Consider the following 16,100-nt stretch of genomic DNA (forward strand, 5'->3'; position numbering starts at 1 on the left):
TGGTTCTAAAATTATAAGTAATCTCTCCGTCTCAAAATAAATACACATCTTGCTTCTCGAGTAGTCAAATACATAATCAATATTTCTATCTCCTAATAAGTTTATTACGAAAGTATACTCCATGCTTAATGTAATAGTACCTATTATGTATCATAAATATTAGTACACTATTATATAAATTTGGTCAAAGACACTAATAGTCAATGAAAATAGCCTCGATGCCCCTACATGCTCATAGAAATGTTAGCACTAGCAGACCATCATCAACTCTTTTGCTTCTGCGTCGGCCGCTCGAGAATTGCGAGGGCACGTGGGGGTACCGTGGGGATACAAAAAATACTAACTATACTAGATAATAATAAAAAAATATGAGATCGAGAGGGAGGTACCTTAGGAGCGGGCGGCCTTGACGCGTCGGCGTTCGTGGCGCGGCCGGCTAGGGCGCTGCGCGGCTGGAGTGGCCGGGTGGGCGAGGGCGTGTGCGGCCGCAGGCAGGGCGCTAGCGGCGGCTGGCAGCGGCGGCGGCGACGTTCGGGCGGGCGGGCAGGGAAGGGGTGCGTGCGGGCGGGCGGGCTCACACACGGTATATATCTGGTCCAGCCGCGCCACGGATCAGGGCGCGGCACTGCCGTGCCAGGGTTGGTGGTGCGGCAAGACCTGCCACGTCATCGCCCCCCAGGCCGGCCCACGCCATGTCAGCTCTGTGCCGCGCCACCATGCATAGCGCGGCACAGGCCTTTGGTCACGTCCGGACAATAGGCGCGGCCAAAAGTGTTAGTTTAAAAAAAACCGACAGTGTTAGATTTTTCAGGGCATGCAAAGCATGTCAATATCCTCCATAGAGTTGATGTTGTTTGTCTGCACCTGGAGCAACTCCCAGAAGACCTTTGCAAAGGGGCACCCAAACATGATGTGCCATGCCGTTTCGATCTCTTGTGAGCAGACTTCACATGTATCATTGTCAGTTACCTTTTTCTTGAATAAATTCTCTTTGGCCTGAATTCTGTTGTTGAGCAAGAGCCAAGCGAAGAATTGTACTCTGGGCGGGGCACGGCTTCCCCAAATAAATTTGGATCAGTTGTTTTAGGACAAAGGATGTAAATAAATGTTGAAACTTGTATTTAAGGAATATTTCCAAATATCACTTCCCAGGAGGTGTTCGCGAATTTATTCTCCAAGCACTGAAGTGTGTGGTTCTTGAACAAAAAAGGAAAATTATCAAGAGCCAAGACATCCTAACATCAGATGATTTTCTTTGGGCCTCTGAGTTTCTTGATCTGCAATAAAAGAACAGGTGCCTTTGTTTTCTGAGCACTCTAGCCCACGCTTCCTGAGATTTGATTGCCAAAGATGACGATAAAGAATTCAAGTCATCCTAACAATTAAACAATTCTCCTCTGGACCTCTGAGTTGCCTTGATTGGTACTAAAAGTCAAGTGCTTTTTCCTCTCAACCTCCAGCAGATTGTTTGTCACACCAGAGCAATAGTACTCCGAGAAAAAGTTGCTCGCACACCTACATTTCAAGATTACTGCATCATCTTGTTATAGACATTTCAAGCAAAGCTCACTGTCTCAAACGTGTTTCCTTTACTAATACTGAGAAACCTTCTACCTTCATAATTATCCTATATAATTAGCGCCGGAGAATGATCATCTCAACCTGCTTTACAAGGAGCCTCTGCTGTAGGATCCATGGGATAGTTAATACATAGTGTTGGTCAGTTGCCACTGCGCCTCCAAAATTGCTCTTTTTCTACATCAGACATAATTATTGGAGGGACATCATGTAGCATAAGCTGGGAAATCATGTAGCTCATCCTGATCGGGAATGATGGAAATCTGCGCTTCTTTTGGAAGCGAGTCATCCTCCATACTGGATTCCGTTTTAGCAGGCAACTCATTGCAGTGGATGGAGAGGGTTCGTTTTTCTTGCTGGAACAAACTGCAAGCAGAACAAAGATAGTGAGCTTAGTTACTGCAAAGATAGAGATTACTAGGTGAATGCTAGCACTTACGGGTTTTTGCAAAGCATCGGACTCTGAATTGTTACAACATATTTGCAGGAAGAGATCTCCTTGACTGAACTAATCAGTACAGTAGGCCCCGAGCAGACAAATCTAACCTGTGGAACAAAGGCAGGGTGTGCACAGTCAAATGCGCTGATATGGCAAGTATGTGCTTTACTTCATAGATTTATATGGTCTTCTATTGTTTCTTTCTCACCTCTGTCTCCCGGGGAATTTCTGTGAGATCACATACAGTCCCATTTGTATACAAGTGAACATGATACCTGAAACAAAGCGGGAACAGAAGATATTCATAAATTCATTCAAGACTGAGGAATATATTATGTTGTTTCTCTCCCCACTTTCAGGAGAGCTTAGTACAGCACCTCTTAGATATATCTTTCACGTGATGAACATCGTCAGCTAACTCAGAGGTGCTATTTTCATGGTATGCAGCAGTCGCGTCATCATCGAATTCGCCTAGAACAAATTCTTGAATAACCTTCAACAAAATATACACAGTTTACACAGCCATGCTGTAGCTCTAGCAACTTTTGATTGCATATGTCGCAATGTCAATAAAACTGAAGCTACAGTTACTATTATTCAAAGTAAAGGCAAGGTATATTATTTTCTCCACATTGTAACTAAGTACAGAGCTTGCTTCTCCATTTGAAGCTAGCAATTCTTGCACTGGAACATCCCGAGATTTTTTTTGAGGTGATGGATAGACAGAATAACAAAAAAATGTAATATGTAGTGCAAACCTAAAGGTATGTGCAAACATGCAAACTTTTTCAAAAAGCATACTTGTGTGATTTGAAAATTTTTAAAACAATGCACATCCATATAAATAATTTGTTCCTGAAGTTGAGATTCAAACTCAATGTAGAAAAAATCATGCAAAAATAATAAAATTAGAGTCCATGTGCACTAGAAGACGAAATTCCTGGGAATTTGTCTTGTAGTGCATATGCACCTGAATTTTGTCTTTTTTGCGTGATTTTTTCTGGATTGAGTTTGAATCTCAACTTTCTCAAGAGAGTACACATATAGATAAACTATGGATATGCATTGTTTCAAAATTTTCTAGATCATGAAAGTATGTTTTTTAAAAAACGTTTACAGGTTTGCACCTACCTTTAGGTTTGCACTACATATTTTGCCAAAAAAAATGTTAAGATTACAGGGCTGGGCAAAAGGACAAGATTATTGAAAACAAAGTCTTACCTTGTCATTGTCTACATGGACCTGTCTCATTTTCCCATGATAACAGAATTCATAGGACCACCAACCTTCATGCTGTGCCGAAATAAAAAATAATCAGTTTTTTTAGGCATTGCCTACCAGGAAATATACACACGACTGAAAATACACTGTGCATGCTCATGCATAAGAAAGAACTGCATCTGCATGCTCACCCTGTAGAAACACTGATCCTTGAGAATCTCAAGTAATTCATCTGGCTCCTTTGGCTTAATTTTCCTTTCACTTTCTATTAAAGAATTAGTTGCATTTTGTGGGAGCATTGACTTCATGGTTTTGGTGTCTTCAACTGGTAGAAAGCACTTATAATGTTTCCCCTCATGGCTAGCCATTGGTACCGATTCCTGACCATTCTCCTGTTGAATACAACATAATCATCTCTAGTTACGATAAAAGGCATTAGGTTTGAATTATGCCAAGCAATAATCTCCAGAGAAAAATGTGAAACGGAAAATTCAAATATGGTTTCTCTGAAAGCATGAAATTCACATGAGTAAGCATAAACATGTAAGTTTCATTGCCTGATTTATAGTTGCCTATCTTTCGCAGCCAATTACCAACTGTAGTGAAGTAAAAAATGATTTATATTGATATATATGAGCATTAAAAAATTGCCGGTAAACTTTAAGTAGTTTTAATTACAGTTCACTAGAACCTAAAACCCATACAGCCAGTCCCCCACACGCAGTGGCGGATGCACGATGCGGGATAAGGGGGGGCTAAAACAATGGAGATGTTGATTTGCATGAAGATTTAATGGTGAAATCAAGCTTTTGCTACAGTGATTAGTGGTGAAATCAAGCCATTAGGGGGGGCTGGAGCCCCCCCAGCCCCCCCTTTGGATCCGCCCCTGCCCACACGTAATTAGCGACGGAATTAAGTAAGAACAAACCAAAGCTCTTGCTTTGTTACAAACAAGGATCAGAAGGACAAACCCGTTAGAAATCCTACCGGATGGAACGGCGAATCAATAGGGTGGAATTCGACGCTGTACCTTGGCTCACGCGAACTCCGCCCAAATGGCACACCTGACGATCAACACACAGTTAAGCTCGATTCCAGCGCATACCAGTGTTGAACAAAAGGACACCGAAGCGCAAGCAAGACTACCAATTCAGCCCTCAATCCATATGCGCAGTTAAAGGCAGAGTCTTTTCAACTACACTACTACAGGTACAGGGCGCTATATCACCGCCCCCCCCCCCCAGTATATGGGTACTAGCCACTAGGTTACCGCCAACATTGATCTACAGCATTTTGATTCGGCAAGACATCGACGAAAGCCGTAGATTCATTGGGTTTTGGGAGGAAACGCGGAGAGGGCGGGGGACCTCAATGACGCCGGTGAGATCCAGCGCGGCCCCGCGGCGCTCACCTGAACTGGTGAAGATCTGGTCGGTTGCTACAGCGGCGGCGACCAGGAGGAAGAGCAGCGCGGACACCCGACCAGCGAAGCCCATCGGAGACGGCAGGTGGGTCTTTCCACCTCGCTTCGACACCCCTTCCGCGACTTCTCGTCAGTGTCAGCCGTCAGGTGAAGTTGAGCCCCGATGTCCGGACTCCGGAGATCGGTGTGGCCGCGCGGCCGTGCGCCGAACCGAACGAAAACAAGTTTACGCCTTCAAAGACTATTTAGGTCTTTTTGTTTTTGGAGCATTTACAGAAATCTGGTCTGAAGAAACGCGTCTGTTTTCCATTACACCCGAATGTTCTCTTTCTATATTTATATCTGAACAACCACCACATAATTTGATCTATTTTGGTGGTAAAAGAGTTTTGTGAATAAGTTTTACTTAGCAAATGTATCCATTCGTTTACAATTTTGTTACAGTGCTTATACAAGCTGCCAATAATAATGAGCTAACTATTTTTCTTGGATTTAAATAGGCTTAATCCAACCTTAAATCAAAATACAATCCAAGGCCCGTATAAAAGTCAGTACAATAAAGGATTAATCATGTATAGAAAATTGATCGGAGATTGGTTCAACTTAAATAGATGGATATAGTCTGTTTGTTTGAATTTATCAGTCTGACTTATCAGTCATGGTACAATGCTTTTCTCTCGTAAAAAATCAGCTTAACTTTTCAGCAAAACAATCCGCCAGCTGAAAGGTGAGTCACGTAACATCATGACCACACACGTGCTACAACATGAACAGGCTCCAACGGTCAGGCAATCGATGAACAGTACAGCATCAATAAAGATTTTTGCAGCTTCTACTCAAATCAGAACAAGTGAGAGCAAGGAATGCTAGATCGAAAGAAGATGGGTGGGTGAGTGATACTTAGAATAGCAAGCAAATTTTTACAATCTAACCGTGAAGGAGATAACAAATAAAATGGGACTTGTGGCCTTGAGACGCAACCTACAAGGATGACTGTACAAAAACCTTTTTTTCTTTTACTAATATACAAAGATGTACCACTATTTTTTCTTTGATTTTTGCTGGTAAAACAAAGATGTACCACCTTTCCTGTATATATGTGAGAAAAACAGTGAAGGTCAAGCTCGAGCGCGCGGCAGTTGAGTCCGTGATTTAAAACTCCATCTGTGGTGGTGGAAGTATGAAGCTAGAACAAAACTTGACTGCAAATTTATTACGGATCCCAGAATTACAATGTATCCTGTAATGTATAAACCAGCCCTGAGTGGCGAGGAATCATCGATTCTGCTCTAGATTAGCACAGCGTGACACAATGATTAGCTCCGACGAGAGCAGTAGTGTATCTTCCTCCTCCCTAACCCCTGAACTAACTAACCTTGCACGTTGCACGGAGTCATGTGCTAATTCTGCACCGAGCTGCGTCCATGCAGTTCTGCTAGCTGTTCTTCAAGTTGTGGTTGTTTAGCAGGTCACCGGTGGTGTCGTGAGCCAAGCCAAGCCAGGGTACCAGACCGCCTCCCTTCCGGCGCGGCGCCGCGTGGTGGCGCTCACAAAACCGGCCGCAACCCCTGGTCGTCCCGATCCATCACCCGCTGAACAAATGCAGCGTGCGGAGCAGTGGCGCGAACCACCCGCCGCGCAGCAAAACAAATCGGCGTGTCCCGTCCCGCGAGTGGCCGTCGCGGGGGTTGCTCGCCGCGCGTGCTGCCATGCCGCGCGGGGTTATTATAAGCCGGCCGATCGAGCTAGCGCTCCGGATCGACGTGGATTTAATTCCCAGCACTGGAGACTGGACGGCGAGCAATCATTCCATGTCACGGCTACCGCACGTCTGGAAGAAGGCGGTGACAAGGGAGCCGCCGGCGACGGCGACGGTCCAGTCGAGCAATGCAGTCAAGAAGCCGCCGCCGCGGGAGCTGAGGCGCCTCCCACCAATCAGCGGCGGCGGCGGCGACAGAGCGGACAGGAGGAGGAATAACGGCGCCAGCGCCACGGCGGGCACGGAGCTCGCGGAGCGCGCGGCGAAGGCGTGGATGAGGCATGCGCTGGCGAAGCGGGTCGCCACGCGCTTGCTGAAGCGGAGCACGGCGCCGCCGGCGGCGACAGTGGCGGACGAGGGGAGCAGCCCGAAGAAGGTCATCGCGTGCTGCTGTGCGAGGCTCCCGCCTGGCCTGCGCTGCGCGCTGCACCAGGACGGCGCGCCGGGGCGGGCCTGGATGCGCGCGCAGCGCCGCGGCTGCAGCGACGGAGAGGCCGTCGCGCCGCCCAAGGCGGACGGGTGGGCGTTCGGCGAATACGCGCGGTGGCGCAGGCACGTGTGGATGCCCAGCCGGTTCTACTTGGAGCGCTTCGAGTCCGATGAGCACCGTGCAGCAGCAGAGCGGCTTCGTCTCGTGAGACGCCTGTAGATTTTTAATAGTGCTCTGTGTTTTGTTTTTGACAAAATTGGTTCTATAGCACTGAAAGATTCATAGAATCATGAAATACCATTGAAACTTTTTGGCAACGTAAAATGACACTAAAAGTTCGAACGTTAACTGGATCAAACAGTCCGTTAGAAAATGTCCACAGAAAATGTATTGGATGGATACAGAAGCACGTGAAATGACCGTTATACCTTTAGAGAGAGAACCTTATCTGGTTCACGAATCACGACTGCTATCTCCTCGAGCACGTCCGACCTCTCCAGGACCAGGTGCAGCCGGTCCATCTGCTCTGCGCCGGCGCCACCGTCGGTCAGGCCCCACCGCCCGCCAGCCCCGCGACTCCGCACGCCCCCATCGCCGCTCGAGTCGTCGCCCCCGACACCGGCCGGGTCGTCGCCCCCATCGAGGAGGGGGTCGTCGCCCTCGACGTCGGCCGCCCGAGACTAGGGCTCGCGCCCACGACGTCGGCAGCCCGAGGCCGGGGCTCGCTCCCGCGACTCCAATCGCCGAGTCCAGGGCTCGCATCCGTGACAGTTGCTGGGCAGCGCGCCGCCGGCTGCCTGTTGTGCAGCATGAGCCAACCCCTATCGGCCAGTGCTCAGAGCAGGTTGTTCCACTCCGCGTTGCTGTTCTTCTTCATCAACGCACTAGTGTTGTTCTCTTTCTACAGATGCATCGATTTGAGATCCCTGAAGGGTAAGTCTCGAACCCTAGCTCTGCTTGAATGTTCCTCTGTGCATGCGGTGATGTGGTCAGTGCTCTATGTTAAATTAGTTTGTTTCTCTAAAAATGTGATCCGTTTGTGGTGTCTAGATGCGGTTGGTCAGTGTTGATCTTGATCCTGTGGAAATTGCTGCAGGTAGTGCTGTTAAATTTCTGCACTGCTACTCTTTCAGGATCGATGAGAAGAATGGTTGTAAATTTTTCATTGATGTTTGCTCGTTCTCTACTATCGAGGATGATCGATCTATGTACTGTAAAGGCCGGCGTTTGGAGTGGTGGGTGGATCCAGAGGAGTACTCCATCATTGAGATGGAGGACGATGTTTCAAAGCATTACAACTAGGCAAGTTATCAAGAACCAAATTTCTGGTATTCAGATCAGAATGGTCAAACAATGTGGCTTGCTAGTGATAAGGAGCTTCTGACCTTATTGTGGGCAACAAGACAGGTGAAGTTTATTATGACGGTTGATAGATGCTCAAGTGTAGGTGCTCTGAATGTGACTCAAAATGAAAACGATCTTGTCACAGATAGCAAGTTGCAGCCAGTTCAGGTGACATATGAGTTGAATGAGCAACATATTCAAGTCACAGATGAGGTGAATGAGTCCTCGGCTCAAGCTACACAAGAGGTGCCACAATATAATGGTCAAGAATGGGCTGAAGTACCAGAACTTGGACTTACCGCTGGTCCTACTAGAGTAGAAGAGGAAGAAAAGGAGCACTACATGGAACCTGGTGTTGACTCTGACGGAGATGAACTAATTGGGGCTGATGAAGAATTAAGGTATTTCAAGAAGGCAAAGATAGTTGAAGGAGATAAGATTGCAAAAGTACTGCAAGAAAACAAGAAAGTGGATAAGAAAGGGGAAAAAAAAGGGAAGGGACAAGAAGCATTTGATCCTGATGTTGTACCAAGTGATGAAGCCACTATGGCCAATGCTACCTTTGTTGCACACACCACATATGATCGAGATGACCCTGACATAAAGAAAGGATCAACATTTGTTGACAAGAATGCCTCTGTGCTACTTATGAAGCAATTTGCAATCAAAAGGGAGTTTGAGACTTTTGTGGTGCATAGTGACAAGTCAAGGTACAGGGCTAAATGCGTAGATCCAGAGTGCGAATAGAAAGTTTATGCAAAGAAATTCCTTGGATGCCCTACTTTCATGGTGAACTAGCTGTTTTCATATAGATTCTTAACTAGTTGTTTTTATATAGATTTCAGATTGCTAGGTTCATATAGATACCAAATTTCTAACATGCTATTTTTATAACAATTTCATACAGTTTTCAGTATGATATCTAGCTGTTTTTATTACAATTTCATATAGATTTTAGTTTTCTAACATGCTATTTTTATAACAATTTCATACAGTTTTCAGTATGATATCTAGCTATTTTTATTACAATTTCATGTAGATTTTATTTTTCTAACATGCTATTTTTATAACAATTTCATACAGTTTTAGTATGATATCTAATTGTTTTTATTACAATTTCATATAGATTTTATTTTTCTAACATGCTATTTTTACAACAATTTCATATAGTTTTCAGTATGACATCTAGTTGTTTTTATAACAATTTCATATAATTTTTAGATTGCTAACTTGTTGTTTTCGTACTATTTTTTGGTTGTTTCAATATCTGAAGGTCATACATGCGCCAGCACAAGCAAAGTGCTAAGTAGAGAGGCAACGAAGGGGTGGATAGCCGACAGAGCAAAAGATATACTAAGGACCAGACCAACAATGGATCCTAAGAAATTGCAAGAACACGTTGAGGGGCAGTTCCCAGTCAAAATAGCTTATACCAAGGTCTAGGAAGGAAGGCAACTGCACTAGATGAACTTCATGGCACTTGACAGGAAAGTTTCAGAATGTTGTGGAGCTTCAAAGCGATGTTAGAAGCTACATGCCCAGGAAGTGTAGTAGAGATTAATTGCAAGAAGACTAAAGGTGGCAAGATTCGTTTCTCTAGGATGTTTGTGGCCATCAAAGCATGTGTGGATGGATTTCTTGTGGGATGCAGGCCTTACCTTAGAGTTGACTCCACTCACCTTACAGGCAAGTACAATGGACAGCTAGCTATAGCACCTACGGTTGATGGACATAATTGTATGTACCCAGTGGCTTATGGCATTTTTTACAAAGGAGACTAAAGCCAATTGGATTTGGTTCATGAAGCAATTGAAGAGGGCAATTGGGATTCCATGTGGACTGACAATCCATGCTTGCAAGGGTCTAGAGACAGCAGTCCATGAAGTCTTTGGAGATGCAGCTGAGCACAGAGAGTGTTTTAGACACCTCATGCATAATTTTAGAAAGAAATACCAAGGAGATGTGTTGAAGTACATGTGGCCTTATGCTTGGGCGTGTACTACTAGGAGGCATGAATGGCTTTGGAACAAAATTTTAGAAACCTGTCCAGAAGCAAACCCTTACTTGCAAGACAACCACAAGCATGTTTGGTCACGAGCAAAGTTTTCAGGGGAGTGCAAGGTGGATTATGTCAATAACAACATATCAGAATGCTTCAATAATTGGATCAAGGATTTCAAAGGTTTGCTGGTGGATAACCTCGTGGACATGGTTAGAGTTAAGATCATGGAGAAGATAGCAATGAGGCAACTTATACGTCAGAAGCTTGAAGGGCCAATCCTTCCTAGTGTTCTCAACGAGCTGAAGGAGAAGAGTAGAAACTTGAATTATACAATCAAGGGGAGTGATGTACTAAAGGCTGAAGTCTCTGGATTGACTAGGGACAACTTTCCTTGAGGCATGCAGTGGATCTTGAAGGGAAAACATGCTCATGCGGTCAATGGCAGATCTCTGGGAAACCTTACACCCATGCTATAGCCTTTATAGGTTCACTAAGGAAAGTGAAACTTGATGACTATGTGCATGATTACTACTCAGTTGAGCGTTTCAAGGCTACTTATCAGTTTTTGGTGAACCTGGTTGACAAGTCACAGTGGCCTGCAACTGATCCTGGGTTTGAGACGTGGCCTCCAAAACTAGAAATAGCGGTGGTTTATGTGCTCAAACAACGTGCTAGAATTAGTTAGAGCCATAACTTATGTGGTGATATAGGTGAAACAGTAGTTCTCATCTACCTGAAATGAGATATAACGGTTCAGGGGTACTTTTGTCCCATTTGACGTCGTTAGAGCCAAAAGGTAACAAAGTGTTAGAATTAGTTAGGGTTTGGAACTTTCAATGGTATTTTACGTTGAAGACATCTTTCAGTGGTATTTTACGATTATGTTCAGTGCTATAGAACCAATTTTCCCGTTGTTTTTTTTAAGACGATCAGAACTCCGAAACGCGTACCACAAATGGACGTGAACGTGAGTGATAGAGGCAAAGGACTATGCGGTTGTGTTTCAAAGTTTCAACTGTGCATATGGTACATCACCACCTGATACGGGCGTAAATCCGTGAATTTGGTTGTTTGGTCCACGGTACGGAGGCAAAGTGGCATACCCTCCTCTTAATGAAAAATTTGCTCAGGAATGGGGGCAAAAAATACAGATGTAAACACATTCTTATCCAGCGAGAGTGCGAGATAATCAGACAAGGCGATGTGAAGAATACAGACTAAATGGACCCGCATTCTTATCCAGCCCAGATAGCCCAAACATTGTCGGCCCATTGGGAGTTCAAGCCACCAAATTACGGCACTGGCCTAGTGTAAGAAGTGGGGCCCACTCCGCAGAGACGGAAGACCGAGGGCAAAAGAGGAACGAACTTGCGCCGAGTGAGGGTGGGACTAAACCCTAGTGGGCTGCGGCCTCGTATATAAACGCGCACCGCTCATCCGTCGCCCCTCTGAAGTTTCGGCGGCGGCGTGCTCGTGATCTCAACCCCAGCCCCCAGGCGAGCTCGGCTCCGGTCACCCGTCGTTCCACGCAACCATGGTAAGCGAGCCTCTTCTCGTCTGGTTAAGGTTTGTCCGCCGATCTAGGCGCAAGCTCGGTAGCGGTGGGGGTTCCTGAGAGCGTAGATTTGCGTGGAAAATTTGTTGATTGGAGCTTATGCTCTGTGGGCTGCTACATCGCAATCGAGATTTGTCCTTCGCTGAATTAGTTGAATGTACTCGTACTGCTTAGTTGAAGACTGAAGTGATGTGCTGGGGTAATTTTGATGCGAATCTAATCACGATGTGTCAGTCTTCTATTCTAGGTGAAGATGTTTAGATGTCAAATGCAATATTTGAGATGTGCTGTTAAAACTGTGGAAGTATTGATATGAGTAAACACTACTACTTTCGAACTTGAGTTAGAGATGCTGATTACCTACTACTTGCGAACTAAAGGGTTAGAGATGCTGATTACCTGGGGTTTTGCTCGGGGTTGAATCATTTATGAAGCTGGCATATGTTTTGCAATGATGGTTGTTCACAATACATCCTGATGCTAGTCTTGTTTTAGTTCTTGAAATGATTGACTTGATTAGTATGCTGAGGCTGATTTGCTGTTGAATTGCTTCTATAAGTTTTCGCTCAAAACAATTTCCAGCTAACTTTTTCTTAGTGTAAATCCACTGGCAGGCTGTCTGTATTGTACTCAATTAGTATGGCATTTTGATCCTGTTAGTCTCTTAAAATCACATGTGTTGAAGTATATCAACTCAGGTTCACTTGTTGTGCACGGTGAAATTGTTTCTGGTGGTTGTTAACACGACAGTAGGTTCAATTTCATCTGATAGTAGTATATGTTTGCAGTCGAGGAGGAAGACCAGGGAGCCGAAGGAGGAGAACGTTACCCTTGGACCCACTGTCCGTGAAGGAGAGTTTGTCTTTGGTGTTGCTCACATCTTTGCATCCTTCAATGACACCTTCATTGTAAGTGCTATATGCTTTTTTTACCTGTGGATGGAGCTTTTCATTCCCTTCCCCTGTTTAACTGTGATGTTGTGATATGCAGCATGTAACTGATTTGTCTGGGAGGGAAACTCTGGTTAGGATCACTGGTACCATCCTAAAACCTGGGTCCATACTTGACCTTGATGGCAATTGTATTTAGCTTTAACCATGGTGTGCTAAACTATGTAGGTGGCATGAAGGTCAAGGCTGATCGCGATGAGTCGTCGCCTTATGCTGCTATGCTTGCTGCTCAAGATGTTGCACAGCGTTGCAAGGTATTGGTTCATCTGTGTATCCGGAGATGATGTTTGCTTAATTAAATTGAACCTTAGGATTATGTTGGGCTGCTTAGATTGCTGTGGCCAGATAAGTAATTTGTCAGTTGGGTCTCTTGCCTTCAGGAGCTTGGTATCACTGCGCTGCACATTAAGCTTCGTGCCACTGGAGGCAACAAGACCAAGACCCCTGGACCTGGTGCTCAGTCTGCTCTCAGGGCTCTTGCTCGTTCTGGGATGAAAATTGGACGCATTGGTAAGAAATCTGAATCTTGAAGTTGCACCGATTATCAAATGCTTTATTGTTTCTGTATGTTAATGGCAACTTTTTTGTTATATGCAGAGGATGTTACCCCGGTTCCCACTGACAGCACTCGCAGAAAGGGTGGTAGGAGGGGAAGGAGGCTGTAGGCGTATTCTCCTTGCTATCTGTCATCTCTTGGCACTGGCCTCTGGGTAGTGTTGCTGTTTCTATGCTTGTCAAGAGGAGCTTTAATTTTGCTCTATGTTGATTTACTGTTAGTCGAATCTATAATGTGCATGGATAATGTTTTGGTTGAGGAATTGACATTTATGCTAAAAATGCATTTTCACTCTACTATAGGACGGGGCATTGGATTAATGCCCCTGTTTTGATGAGGTGCAGCTGATTTTTTCTGTCTTCTGATCAGAACCTGCTTTCTGATTACGAGTTTCAGCGTGTCAGGTTATGACAGTGTGTTCTTGTGTCGAGAATTAGTTTCTAAAGATGTGGATGTTTGCCTGCCTGCTATTTGCCACAGGCAGAGGTAGATACTAGTGCTACGTAGACCGTAGTACAATCAGAAGCAATGGTGCATGTATTTATTATTCCACAAATAGACGTAGCAGATCGTCTCAGCCTCTCAGGCAGCAAGCATGTTGTAACAGCCGGCGCGTTGGTGGAAGCAGACGATGGCACGCTGGCGCCCCGCCTCCTGGTGTTGCTGGCGACCTGGCATCGACTGGTCTGGGCAGCACAGGAGCAGCGCCAGAGGGTGGCACATGTGAATTCTGAGCAGATAGCATGTTTGTTTGCAATCTCCTGGGTGTTTGGTTTTTGAGGATTGATGTGGTCCATTAGACTTTGATGAATGAATCCATTGCATTCCACTCAGTTTCTCAAACCAAGCTCCTTTCCCAAAGTCTGTTAGCTGCTGTGAGTCGGCGATGACGGGCCCAATGTAGGGTCATTTCGATTTTTGCTGAAACTGCCCTGCATACAAGCAGCTACAAAACTAGTGCCACATTCAACTGCGCTGCATAAAAGCAACTACAGAACTACTATTGCCACATTGCGAGCTCCATCCACAGAAAGTCATCATTGTAATAAAGGAGTAATAACTATGACGATGTCGCCTGCTCGATGCTTTTACTTTTTTCTTTCCTTGGTCATAATCTAGTTCTGCACGTTGATCAAGCTCTACTGCTTAATTACGGTTTGTATAACCTAGTCTGAAGAGTAAAAAAATGGTCTTGCAATTGCAATGGTCAGGCATACAGGGTTCTGAATGTACGTTGCCGCTTCAGACTTGGCAATCGAAGTTCGTCATGCATGTGCCAATGGCGAGGGGGAATTTTGTGCAGTCTGCAGTGCTGGCCTTTTGATTCTTGCTCAAGCTTTAACACTGCAAAACTGATGGAGGAAATTACACATTTTCGACATTATTTGCTCAACATTGCGAAACACACATTCTTCCTAGTACTATGTTCTCTTCTCAGGGAAAGGGAGAACGACGAACACCTTGAGGAGAGTTGTTAAAATTCTCTCACACCACAAGTCCACAAGCAAAGCCATAACGACTGACTCACGTAGCAACATCAAACTCCAGCAGCTGAAGTCCGGAGATCGGAGGAGAGGAGACAACAACTTTATCTTCACGTGGGTTTGAGGTCCTGAAACATGGAGTCCCACTTGATGTCGTCGTCGCCGGCGCCGCCGTCCTCCTCGTCCTCGTCCTCTCCACCATCCTCTTCCTCGTCGTCATCGTGGTAGCAGTCATGGAACATCAGGCTCGCCTTCTGAGACGACGCCGACAGCCTCGCGCCGCCGCCGCCGCCCCTGAGGCCGCCCGCTCCGGCGACGACGCCATCGGTGATCATGAGCACCATCTTCTTGGTGGCGCTGGCGCTACCGGTGCTCTTCCGCTGCACGGCGCCGACGCGGACGGCGTCGTCGCCGCTGCAGATCCTCGGGACGACGGTGACCGACGACGCGCCGCCCCTCCTCCTCCCGCCTCCTGCTCCTCCTCCTCCGGCCAGCCGGCGCACGCACCGGGACAGGCACCTGGTGGCCCTGCGCGCGAGCCGCGAGGCCGCCGACGAGGCGTCCGCCCCCGCAGCCTCCGCGCCGTCCCCGGCCTGCTTCTTGGCCAGCTTGAGGATCTCGAGGCGGTGCTTGGCGACGGCGATGCCCATGCTCTTGAGCAGGTCGTGGTCGAAGTGCGCCGCGTCCCCGGGCTCCAGCTCGTTCCGGCTGAAGAGGCGCCCGTACTCGTACGTCAGCGACGGCGCCAGCCCTGTCCGCGACAGCCACGCGTACCAGTCCATGGCGTGGCGGGCGCGGTGGCGGGCGCCGGCCGGCCTTGCCCTCCCTCAGCTTCCTTTTCCACCACCACTTGCTCCGCTTCCCGCGGCTGAGTGAGTGATGACCACAGCACAGGACAGGACAGGACCCAGCGCCCTCACGAGGTCCCTCACTGCTCGCCGCAACTACTCGCGCTAGGATTTTATAGGAAGGCAAGACTCGCGCAGTCACAGAGAGTCAGGAGACTGACCAAGCTGGTAGAAGGAAGCTCGCAGATACAGAGCACGGCCCAGCTCACATGCATGCCTGCGCCACCTCACGCGGATTCCAGGCTGCAGCGAGCCAGCGACCAGACCAGTGAGCGAGTAAATTCGTGGACGTATTGCTATGACGGAACACCAACGTGCAGGCAAATCTTGCGGCCGGCGTATGTACATACGCTTGGATTCTGTGCACGGGTACAGGATCCAATCCAACACCGATAATGTACAGTACAGCGTGTGCACATCTTTATCTTAAACTAAAACGTCAAGGGAAATACATACACCAACAAATGAAGCTCAAAAGCTGCCAGTAGGCTGATGGATCTGACGCAGATCG

The 16,100-nt window shown here is 46.6% G+C and overlaps 3 protein-coding genes across 3 annotated transcripts; 1 reads left to right on the top strand and 2 right to left on the bottom strand.

Annotated features, from left to right (window-relative positions):
* Nucleotides 1–1,145: 1,145 nt before the first annotated feature.
* Nucleotides 1,146–4,877, bottom strand: LOC136527277 (protein OS-9 homolog). Its single transcript, XM_066519939.1, has 8 exons — nt 4,650–4,877; nt 4,226–4,302; nt 3,430–3,630; nt 3,239–3,310; nt 2,395–2,510; nt 2,226–2,292; nt 2,018–2,124; nt 1,146–1,944 (listed from the first exon to the last, which is right to left on the bottom strand). The coding sequence occupies exons 1-8, from the start codon at nt 4,732–4,734 to the stop codon at nt 1,785–1,787; spliced, it is 885 nt and encodes a 294-aa protein (XP_066376036.1). The 5' UTR covers nt 4,735–4,877; the 3' UTR covers nt 1,146–1,784.
* A 6,726-nt stretch (nt 4,878–11,603) lies between these two features.
* LOC136528248 (small ribosomal subunit protein uS11z) lies at nt 11,604–13,553 on the top strand. The gene is made up of 6 exons (XM_066521181.1): nt 11,604–11,733; nt 12,540–12,659; nt 12,742–12,787; nt 12,870–12,955; nt 13,082–13,211; nt 13,299–13,553. Exons 1-6 carry the CDS (start codon nt 11,731–11,733, stop codon nt 13,364–13,366), a joined length of 453 nt encoding a protein of 150 aa, XP_066377278.1. The 5' UTR covers nt 11,604–11,730; the 3' UTR covers nt 13,367–13,553.
* A 905-nt stretch (nt 13,554–14,458) lies between these two features.
* Nucleotides 14,459–15,695, bottom strand: LOC136529495 (uncharacterized). The gene has a single exon (XM_066522567.1). It carries the CDS (start codon nt 15,521–15,523, stop codon nt 14,852–14,854), a length of 672 nt encoding a protein of 223 aa, XP_066378664.1. The 5' UTR covers nt 15,524–15,695; the 3' UTR covers nt 14,459–14,851.
* Between the last annotated feature and the right edge of the window lie 405 nt (nt 15,696–16,100).

This window comes from Miscanthus floridulus, chromosome 19, assembly GCF_019320115.1.
Source record: "Miscanthus floridulus cultivar M001 chromosome 19, ASM1932011v1, whole genome shotgun sequence".
Classification (NCBI taxonomy): Eukaryota; Viridiplantae; Streptophyta; class Magnoliopsida; order Poales; family Poaceae; genus Miscanthus; species Miscanthus floridulus.